At 43.9% G+C, this 11870-nt stretch overlaps 1 protein-coding gene across 3 annotated transcripts in view; it reads right to left on the bottom strand.

The window, feature by feature from the left end:
• Nucleotides 1-2045: 2045 nt before the first annotated feature.
• The window catches only part of PBX2 (PBX homeobox 2), a 43122-nt gene continuing 33297 nt past the window's right edge, over nt 2046-11870 (bottom strand). For all 3 annotated transcript variants that reach the window (XM_061619712.1, XM_061619711.1, XM_061619713.1), the window contains 2 exons: nt 10863-10949; nt 2046-6073 (listed from right to left, as the gene is read on the bottom strand). In XM_061619712.1, the coding sequence (XP_061475696.1) occupies nt 5981-6073; nt 10863-10949 (180 nt within the window). In that variant the 3' untranslated portion in view covers nt 2046-5980. The remainder of the gene's footprint in view (nt 6074-10862; nt 10950-11870) is intronic.

Genomic DNA, 11870 nt, shown 5'->3' with positions numbered 1-11870 from the left:
TTAGGGAAAGCTTCACCTGCTGATATTTTAACCTGCCAGGTAGAACCTTAAAACCTCCATCTTAAAAATAAAAAGCAAACACCATCTCACAGTGTGTAAACTGCATAAGGCTGCCAACCAACTGGTGTATTCTGTCAAGTCAACCAATAAACAGCCACACAAGGCCAGTAGACCACAGATTCCACCATGTTCCACAGATGCGCCGTGCTTGTTCTGCCCATCAAAATTTGTCAACCACTAGAAGTGGCTGATCTTCATATGAGGTGCTTGCACACTCATGTACCCAGAGCCAAATACTCCTAGGAAGTAGCTTCCCATTGCTGTTGGACTCCCAACTCCCAAGCCAGCATGGCTAGTGGTCAAGGATGATGGGACTTGTAGTCTAACAACATCTGGAGAGTCTTAATAGTTTTGTAGGAGGAATTTCAACAGGTGCAGCTCTTACATTCTTTACAAACTGATTTTCTACACAGCCACAAAAGCAGGGGATGGCCCTCCAGATATTGCTGGACTCCAACTCCCCTGAGCCTTGACTATTGGCCATGCTGGTTGGGACTGTAGACCAACAATAGCTTGGAGGGCTACAGAGTCTCCAGAACTAAAGGTATTTCCTTTGTTTTGGGGCTGATCACCTGAAAGCACACATGCAGCTCAACAGATGGAGTGATTTCTAAAGCAGCCTGTTTTGCAGTGGTAAAGTGTTCACTGGCTTCAGCAAGGCCAGCTCTCTGGCACAGCTCCTGTGCATTTTAACAGCTGTGTGACCAGATGAATTTTATTAGGTGCACATTTTTCCAGCATGGAGATGAAATGAGGGACAAAAAAAGTTTCCCTTGCCAAATTTCCAACTGTTAGGTACAGGAATGCTGCCAGAAAACAATCCAAGGCCCCATGAAAAAAACATCTGGTGATGAAGATGACCCCACCAACAACAAAACAAAACAAATCCTGAACTGGAAATCTGGCTCAGCCAGTTTTGTCATTCTCAGAAGCATACCATTCAGGGCCTTTGATATTCTGACAGCCAAACTGATTGTAATGGCAGGAGAACTATGATCTGGAATCTCCTTCATTTTTTAGAAAAAAATAGTAACACTAGAAGGGTGCAGATCAGATTAAGACAAGTTATTGGGGGGGAGAGGATGAATGTGTTAATCCTCTCTCCACCAACACACACACAGTTACCACTTTCCCATTCTCCATCAAAATCCCACCCCACCCTATTTGCCTCATAGGGTAAAATATACACGTTACAAAATATACAGACACATGACTAACCCCCATCCCTATTTAAAACCTATTCAAAAACCCTGTTTAAAATCAAAATCAAAATGGTGAGAGATACTGATGAACTACATATCTAGTTTGGCCTTAAGGCTATAACTTATTTGGTCAGTTCAAGTTGATCCAATGTGAATTTGTGTGAAGAACCTGTATCAGCATGGGCTTCTTTACCTCATTAAGCTTTCCTCGTAGTGGCAGAAAACCAACCTTTGTTTTAAGGTTATCACTTCAAAAGAAAATCAAAACCTTAGGGCATAGGCTATTAAAAATAAATAGGGCCTTGGTTTTTGGTGTGTATTTTTTTAAAAAAGAGGCACATTAGTCAGAATTTGGCCAAATGGCAATGCTATCCCCAGCCTAAGAAACAAAATGGCTGACCACTGAGGACTAGAACGTAGATGGAATCTGTACTGTGAAACTGCTTGAAATAACTGCGTGGAGACAGCTTCATGTGGCAAGCTGTGTGAAGTGCTTTTTCACATGGTGCTTCCACCAGACAAAAGTCTCTTTTCCCCAGTATATATTGGTATGGTAAAAACTTAATAGGCTGGTTCACACAAACGTCCTGGCATGCAGCGCTACCTCCACAAGACTACATTTCAAGCTTTTCTCCGCACTGCAAACTGGTTTGAGAGCTCATTCATGCACCAGAACAGTGTAACATGTGGTTTGTTATGGGTTATATAGATATTCACCAACAGTAGAGGAGGCAGACTCCCCTCCCCCATTTCCTCCTCCTTTTATCAAATGAATCCCAGGTCAAAACTTGTCTTCAATTTTATAGAAGAAAAATAATGGTAATAAAAGCAAAGGCAATCTAGAGCAAAAAAAAAAACAGAACAAGTCAAACAGCCAGTCAGGTGAGGAGCCCCACTACCCTCCATCAATGGGAATGGGGCAGTTTTGGGGAGGGGTTCAGCACAGTTCTCTCCCCCCCCCGGGCACACAGAGGTAGCAGGGTTCAAAAGGTCTCTGTCCCAAGACTCTATTGGTTTCTTGCGCCATGAGGTAATAAAGCTATTGGACTGACTAGCATGGAGCCCACCTATGAGCAAGGGGGAGAGAGCAAGTCAAATGTGTACATGGGGGGGTTGTCACTCCTTGTAGTTCTCTTGCACCATTAGGACTTGCACGTGTCACATTTGAATGTTCACTCTTGGTTCAAATCCCTTCAGGGTTGGCACCATTCACAAGCAGGCCTTTTCCTCTGTTCTTTCAACCATTCACTTGTTTTTCTTTTGCAATCCGATTGCCTTTATCCAGATTCCTTCTCTTCTTTTGACATCTTCTCATGTCCAACACTTCTCTTCCAGTCCAAGTATATGTTCCTCTTGTGTATAGGTGCCACCAAGCATCAATTACTTCTATTGGATCTTTTCTACACTCTTTGTAATCCTTTCCCACTACTGTTCTAATATCCCCCTTTCCAGTCCATAATCTTTTTGTTAACTATTTTAGTTTTAATATTGCTGCCCCTCAGACTTACTTCATCGGCCTTAGTTAATATTTCATTTTCATGAGATTTTAGCTCTTATCTTCCTATCATTTCTGCTTTCCCCACCACGTTCCATCTTCACCTCTCGCTACTTTTGATATCATTATATCCTCTTTGCATTTTTCACCCACCATCTGCTCTTGTGCATTTGGATCCATTCTGTGTGGTCGTTCCTAGATTTTCATGGTCTCCCTCAAGTTCTGCCTCTATCATTCAAGTCATTCACTCCCCACACAAAACTATTTACACACTCATACTATTTCTTTCCACCCCAGTAGGAGGAAATACCCCACTTAACTCCAGATAAAATATTTTCTGACATATGTCTTACCCTAGATTAGCTTCCCTGGTTCCAGTAACATCCCCTTTCTGCTGGAATTCATATAAGCAAAGGGGTGGGGAGTGGAAAAGCAATGAAGATGGGATAATGGAGTAACACTTTTGGTTTGTTCAAATCCTCTTTTTTTGCAAGCTGCCCCTTATTTGACTAAAGGAAAAATGGAAGCATAGACTGGGAGTGAGCTTTTCTGCACAATCAAAGTTGCAAGGGGAGGATTGCACAAGGAATGACATTTGCTATTTAGTTCCCACACATTCCCTCATGGCTATACTTCTGTTGAAAGGATACTGAGTGCCAGAACATTTAAACACAATATGTCCTTCCTGGAAAAGTGCAATTTCCCTGTCAGGTACTGTGGCAGTTTTCTTGCCTTTCCACCTTAAGGGAACCTTACAGATCTGCCATAGAGCTGCTATACAGTTGCAGAGGATTCTGGGAGTGTTCTTGGGCATCCGTCCAATTCATGCAGGGCCCAAATTACACCTTTGGAATCTCTCACATCACCATATATGAACTGAGAGCATATATCCTCAACCACCCACACTTTCCCTACACACTCTTGTGGTTACATTTTACAGGAAAGTTTGGTGGTGGGCAAATTCTCTTTCAAGGTTTCCTGTCCATCATGATTCATCTTAAGGAAGGTGCTGCCGGATAAGGCATCCTGTTCTGACAATGGCCAACCAGATGTCTATGGGAAGCCCAAAAGGCAGGACTTGAATGCAATAGTATTCAAACACTATTTTAAGCTACACATTACATTAAATACATCATTTAAACCAAAAATAGCAGGCAGTAATAAAAAGTTCAACCCTTGCCACTATTCCAACAACAAAAGGTCTCCTGAAGCAATTTCTGTAATGGAGGCCTTCCTTGCAATACAAGTACCAGTTTCTGGATGGGGATTGTTGGCACCACAATGTGGGGAAAGGTTAAATTCCCCTTCACCATCTGCTGCAGTTTGGATCCTTATCAGGGGCACCTACATTGATACCTGGTTTTAAAATACTTGAAATGCAATGATGCTTTTACCAGAATGTGTAGCTTGGCCTTGACAAGCAGCAAATCCATTGCCATCAATAGCTGAAAGACACACTTGTCTGACCTGCTTAATGGGAAGGGATACAATTATGCCCAACCCATATCTCCAGCATTCTTTTTCTTTTAATAGCCATTTTAAAAGGTCATTTTTTCTTCCATTCCACGCAAGATTAGGGCTTGTAGAAATATCACACAGACAGGAATGTGAAGTTCAGGAACCTGGCTGATCGTGCTTTGTTTGATCAGGCAGAAAAGCCCTAGTATGGTAATGGGGTAGAGAAAGGGGCAAAAACTTAATAGGCGAAAATACCATGAATATTAGACAGAGCAGAGAAAACCCAAGAAAAGAGACAGACATTAGGAAATGGCTACAACAGAATAAACTAAAATACAGAGAGAAAATCTGCAAAAAAGAAGACAAAACAGAAAGAAAAACACACTCCCATCACTCATAATGCAACTATGGTATATAACATGTGATCTGGGGTAAGCTAAGCTCCCATGGCTGCCCCCACAACTTATTCAAGAGCATCTAGTCCTGCACAGGAGATAGGTTTGTGCTTATTAATATGTCCCCTCCCCTTATAACTTGAACTGCCATTTTGGAAATCCACTCCCCACTTTTCTGATAAAGGTATCATTGGTATGTTTTATCTCTTTCCCTCACTGAGAGGTGGGGAACATTTGGCCTTCCAGATGTTACTGAACTACATCTCCTATCAACCACAGCCAGCATGGCTATCAGTCAAGACTGATGTGAGTTGTGGCCCAACAACATCTGGAAGGCCAAAGGGTCTCTACTCCTGGCCTAGTGGAAGGGCACCAGTCAGCGATATCTTGGCCCCCTAGAACCTCTCTTTAGGACTATACCCCAGAGGTAAACATACCCTTTCAGATTCAGATGGTAGCCATCTTAGATCTTTGTACTCAGGGAAACTATTCATGGAGAGAGGCGTAAGGGATCATTCACCCTAGGTGGGGGTTTTCACTTTGACTCCACACAATCTTACAGCTAGGATGAGACCAAAGCAGCACCTTGCATGTTCATTTTCTTTAGAAAGATTTCATAAGGGACATTGCTGTCTTTGATCACCACCCACCCAGAGGAGATGCCCAACTTGGAACTAGATCGATCCATATCCGATTGTTTCTCTCTCTTTTTATATATATATATGTTATATTTAAATCTTGACAGGAAGACACCACTTTGGAATCATCCCATCATGGAGAGATGCCAATTTAAGCCCAATTCGGCAAACATCTTTGCTCATCCTACTACCAAAAGACCTGTCAATGCTGCCATCTTGAATCGCATCCCACGATAAGTAGTTAAGATGCCATCTCAATTCTTCTCAGGCAGGTATGATCTATGAGACTGAGCCAGCATATTATGGTATCGGTTGCAGGTACATTAGCTCATCTGCCCAACCACACCAAGTAGTTATGCCCCTTGAGATAGCCCCTCCCACCCATTCCCCACCCCCAACTATCACCATCTTGGGACCCCTTCACCATTTCTAGAGTTTCAATCTTTCTTATTAAGAGGTGCCATTCAGGATCATGGAAGGATTACCATCTTGGATCACAATGGGTGCCATCTTGAATTAATCTTCCCTATGGAGTGTTGCCACCTTGAATCCCAAGAGATACTGTATTGGCTTCCCTCCCCTGCCCCAGCACCATGCTGGTGGTTCAGTGATCTCCGGCCACCGGGGGTGTGGGATAAAGAGTTATTTCCCAGCCTAGTTCAGCACTGGCATTTTTCTCTTCACTGGAGCCAGGAGAAAAATGACAGAGGAGGGGAGTACAGCCCAGCAGGATCAGTTGGAGGTGTCAGAGTGGACGCTACCAGGGCCTTCTGTTGGGGAGGTCACAGAAGATGGGGTGGCTGCTTCTTGCCAGCCGCCATTGGCCTGGTGAAAAAAGGAGAAACATTTGTTGTGAGAACGCCCTCCAAGAAAGTACAGAAGTGTTAATTTGCAGCCCCCTGACCTTGTGAAGCTCCAACCTGCTCTTTCCCCAAGAGTCCTAATTCTGCTTCACATCCACTTCCCTCTCCCAGAGATGGGGAGTCCTTGCTCCCAGGCCCCTGCACTGTTATAAACTATTAGGTTCCAGCAACTTGCCTAATGCTTCTCTGCTACAAAGTATCCCTAATTTTGCCATTAAAGACAGTTCTACAACAGGAGAAAGAAGAGGTCAAGTGTGTGCACACATATCAAGCTGGTGCTGTGTTGACTCTCTGTGTTTTATTGGATCTAACAGGCACCCTACACAAACAGTAGATCATGTGTTCTTTTCCTGGAATGTTAACTACTTCAGACTTAGATAAATCACATTATTATACTCTCTCAAGAAAGAAAGAAAATCTCCTTGCGCATAGAAAACTAGATTTCAGGAAGATTCTATCCAGGAACATGCATATGCCGCAATTCAATGGAACTGTGGGGGAAGGTAACAGAATGTGAAACTGGGCACAGAATTCAGCTTCCCAACCATCTCAGGTTTCTTGTAAAAAACAGGTTCCCAGAGCATATGACTGTTAAGACATACTTGGAAGTGTTTTGGAATACTTGCTGAAATGTCGGAAGCCACTATGGTGTCTGAATAAGATTTCCAGTGACTGAATGGGGCAAGGCTTCAGTTTCCTTGCCTCACCCATCACTAGCAAGGGTAGAATAAATTTAGGCAAACTAAGAAAAAATGTGACTCTATTGAGATTCAGCTTTTCCTGACACAGAACTGTGATTATATTTAGCGATCAGTGTGTGCACAGACGTGGTTCAAGCATAGCCTTTCCTTCCTCCCCTAATATGTTGTTTTATTTTTATTAGTATGAATGTATTTTATTTTATTTTATTTTATTGTTAGTGTGGGAGCTTTCAGATATGGAACTACAAACACAAGCTGCTGTGACACAGTTCAGGAACGCTGACCTGTCATTTATGCAGACTAGGGCCCAATTCTCTACCCTCACATAAGCTCTTGTGAGGCCCAGAGAGTGTCAGAGAGGAAAAATATCTTCAGTCTCTGTCTCTCCTCAAACCAGACCCCCAATTACTGCCAAGACAAAATGCTCCTCGATTTCACTGCCCACGTGCAGGCAGAGAAAGTGAGGGGTGTGTATATGTTGTTTTGTGGGCTGCAAAATTTGGGCAGAACTTGCTACTGCCCAATGGTGGTTGTCATTTTTTCTTTCTTTTGACACTACATAGCTATGATAAAAAAATTGGTGGCCACTGGAATGAATTTTAGCAGCAGGCTTTGAGTTATTTCCCCAAATTTGCCAGCTTCCCAAAACCTTTCGGTGAGAAAAGTTCCTCTACAAAGAACTTTCAGCTCACAAAAGCTCTCATGTCTTAGTATATATTATTTTACCTCACTAAGACCATAACCTCTTGTCCTCAGAAATTTTTCTTTCTAGCAATCCATCCTTGGCATAACACAATAAACACCCACATTATACCCCAAAGAAATCTTGTTTCTAGTTTCTCACACCTTCCTCCCAAGGAGTCTTGGATCTTAATCTTTCAAGGTGACTGAAACCATCTAACATAGAGCACAGCCCTAGTTTCACTGAGGTAGTAAATTCATCTAGACCAGTGATTCCCAACCTGGGGGCTGTGACCCCCAGGGGGCCCGCAAAGTAATCCAGAGGGGGCCGCGAACAGTAAAGAAATAAGTTATTAATTTTTTTAAAAAACTCTCACTCCCTGGATGTTGTTTGCTCCCCACTGCTGCTGCAGACGACACCTCCCCCTTGCTCCAAACAAGAGGGGAGGACTTTTGCTGAAGCGCCAAAGCGTCTTTCAGGTGTGCCGAGGGTAGGCATCTGCCTATAAAACATGTGGCAGACGTCAAAGGAGGCTGAGGGTGGAGCTACCAGGAAGAAGAGGAGATTACTATCACCGACTCCCATCTCCTTGCACTGCCGCTGCTGACACCCTTACTCAGAATGAGAGGAGAGGGCTTTTCATGAAGCAAAAAGGAAGGCTGCAAGGAAAGGCTGCTTTCCTTCTTTCTTCCTGGCAGCCGGCCTGCCTGCCTTTCTTGGGTCCTGCTTTGCTGCCACCTCCTTTTAAAAATTATTCTTATTTGCGAGGCCGCCCAGATCTCACCTTCAGCCCAGATGGAGTCAAGGAGCAGTGAGGAAGCTCAGGACTTGCTCGCTCCCCATGTCTGAGGCTAAGCGTGTGTGCCAGCATCCCCCCTTTCTTCCACCTACACTCCCACCCCAATCTCTTTCTTCAAGATGCTACGGCAGTCGAGGGCTTCCCCCCTCCTACGTGCCCAAATGCATGCACGCCTACAGATGCTTGCAGGAGGGGCAGATGTGTTTGTGTGTATGTGCATGCGTGCACTGATCTGTCTTCTGCTCCACTCTCATTCACCAAGTACACGCGAACCAAGTCATCAGTTCTGATTATCATCCCAAGACCTAAAAGCACTAACCCTTCTCCTCAATCTATCCACCCTTTTGTCTTCACAGTCTAGCATCCCCACCATTACCACACTGATGCTTCTTGATAATGATAATAATGATGGTAGTAACAACAATTATTACTATTATTATAAAAAAGCTCAGCAGGTTGGCTGAGGCTGGGGTCCACATACTGCAGCTGAAATGCATTTAATTATTATTGCATTTGTATCCCACCTTTCCTCCAAGTTGGTCAATGGTCCCCCCCTTTCCGTGTTATTCTTACACCAACCCTGTGAGATAGGTCAGGCTGAGAGACTGTGTCTGGCCCAAGGTCATCCAGTGGGCTTCATGGCTGGGTGGGGATTTGAACTTGGATCTTAGTCCAACATGGTAACCCACTGGTGTTGGGAGACAGGACTGTACATCTGCAGATTGGGGGGGGAGGGGGAGGATAGCAATTTGATTGGACCTCTGCATCAAGAAAAGAAAGCAACACTTCCCTGTCTGCAGGGAGCTTGTCATGGAAAGGGATATTTGGAGACATGATTTTGCCATGCACCATTTTTTCAATTAACAAAAATTACAACAAGACGCTCCGTGGTGCAGAGTGGTAAGCAGCAGTAACGCAGCCGAAGCTCTGCTCACGGCCGGAGCTCGATTCCAACGGAAGGAGGAAGTCGAATCTCCGGCAAAAGGGGTCAAGGTCCACTCAGCCTTCCATCCATCCGTGGTCGGTAAAATGAGTACCCGGAATATGCTGGGGGGTAAAGAAAGGCCGGGGAAGGAACTGGCAATCCCACCCCATATATAAGGTCTGCCTAGTAAACGTCGCAAGACGTCACCCTAAGAGTTGGAAACGACTCGCACTACAAGTGCAGGGACACCTTTACCTTCAAAATTACAATTAGCGGGGGGGGTCACAAAAATTTTTGAGCTTACAAAGGGGGTCCCATAATCCTAAAGGTTGGGAACCACTTGTCTAAACTGTACCACCATGTTGGGAGGGGGCACACATGATCAAATTCTTCTCCATGCAGTACAATTCTCTGCATACAGGAAACATCAGGGCAGAAGGCTATACTAGAATCCTTCTTCCTGACATCTGGTTTTCTACAAGGAGGGATTTTTTTATTTTCATATGGAGGGGCAGACAAAGCAACATCTAAGGACAGACATGACAAGAGTTTATACATTTATGCATGATGCAGAGGAATTAGACAGAAGTTTGTTTCTCTCTAACACTAGATCAGGTGAGGTCTTCCAACGGGTAGTAAATTGAGACCAACTTAAGTACTTCTTCACATACAATGTATAATTAAATTTCAATCTGGAAGCTGTGGCAATGGCCATCAAGCTTAAGATGGATTTTAAAAGTGATTAGAGACTGTTTCTTGTGGTGGGATTCAGTTGGTGCCCTTGCAGTAAATGAAGAGCTCTTGCAAATAGAAGTGGAAAGGGGAAAAATTTTGCAGAAATCTCCCTGTAGTCCTGGGAAACCCAGAATAGAATAGAAGATGGTGGTGGAGGGCTGCGGAAGGGACTGGCAAAATAGTCTCTCCTCTTCTCTTAGCAGATGCCTCTGCTGGATCAAAAATCCTTCTTTGAGTGCCAGGGCGCCAACTGGATTCCACCCATAAGAGACTGGTCTATCAATGGCTATGAGCTCCAACTGATTAAATAGGAACTCCATATTCAGAAGTTGTTCACCATTGAACAACAGTCACTGGAGAGAGTGGGCTATTGCCTTCATGCTCTCTGCAAGCGGCATCTGCTTGGCCACTGTGGGAAACAGGAGTCAGGATTAGGGCCCCATTTGCAATATACATTCAAACACTAATGTACCGCTTTACAGAGTCATGGCTTCCACCAAAGAATCTTGGGGACTGTAGTTTGTTAAGAGTGCTGAGAGTTGTTAGGAGACCACTATTCCCTTCACAACACTACAATACTCAAAATGATTTAATAATCAATCCCTCTTCCCAGGGAGCTCTGGGAACTGTAGCTCTGTGAGGAGAATGGGGGGAGACTACGAACAACTCTTAGCACCCTTATACAAACTACAGTTCCCAGGATTCTTTGGGGCAAGCCATGCCTGTTTAAAGTGGCGTAATGCTGCTTTACATGTGTCATGCAGATGGGGCCTAGGTGGACCTTTGGTCTCAGCCAGCGGGGCTCCGCTAATGTTCTAAATTCAATCATATGAGCGCCAACACACATACAGTCCAAAGTTACTTCTTCAGCAAGACCCAAGTGTCAAGTCTCCTGACACAGAAGCTCACCCTCATTTCTCGTGGGCTGTACATCTGGCTGGCAGCCATACTGTCCCCATAGCCACCGGGCCCCATGGAGTGACGCATCGATTCCACCTAGTAGTTAAGGAAAGGGACATTAAAAAGGGCAGAATGATGGCAGGACGGGCAGAATAAGATGGGAGATTTGTGTCAAGAGGCAGCCACCATGATGGGTTGCAGCACTCACAAAAACGGAGTGGGTGTCAAGAAGGGACCAGTAATGTGGAGTTTATTCAGAGTGTCAGCTGATTTATGGTATAGTTTTGCTATGAAGCATATATTTTCCATCTTATGTCCTTTCCTCCCCCTCTCTGTTTTTTTCTCCCTTTTTCTACAGGGGAGTTGGGAAGGTTTTTTAAAAATACCAATCTATTTTTTCCCCTTTTAATTTTTTACAGAAAAACAATACTTCTACAATAAAACAAGGGAAAAGGGGGGAAATAATGCAAGGAAAAGATAAATTACCCCCCCCCCTTCCCACAGGAACAAAAACGATCACTGGCACAACCCCCAAGTGACAATCCACAGGAAATGATAAAATGGACAGGCTATGCAGACAGGAAAGTTTTAATTAACATTGCAAAAAACTTTTGTTTAATGTGACTAACTTATGAGTAAACATTATAGGAGGATCTTTGCCATGGGGAAGGTCATTGCTAGAAAATATAGTGCTGCATTAAGTGTTATGTGGAGCCGCCATTTCAATTCTGCTTCCAGCTAAGCTATGGAAAAGCAATGTCACGGCAGTGCTAAATGTCCTTAGCAACCAGAGTTAACTTAGCGGAAGTAAAAAATGGTAGTAAACAAAAGCTAGCATTGATTGTTAGAAAGAAAGGCCAACTTTAATATTTTCTTTTTCGCCCCCTATCAACACACCACAACAAAAAGAGCTTCCCAAAATAACACGTACTCGTTGCTCGATACTCCATCAAATACTAGTTGTTCTCATCAATTAAACTGACCCCCAACCAGATCATCAACATTTGTTGATCTTTC

This window comes from Rhineura floridana, chromosome 3, assembly GCF_030035675.1.
Source record: "Rhineura floridana isolate rRhiFlo1 chromosome 3, rRhiFlo1.hap2, whole genome shotgun sequence".
Classification (NCBI taxonomy): Eukaryota; Metazoa; Chordata; class Lepidosauria; order Squamata; family Rhineuridae; genus Rhineura; species Rhineura floridana.
Note: the sequence above shows the minus strand (reverse complement) of the source record. Positions and strands in the feature narration are given on the sequence as shown.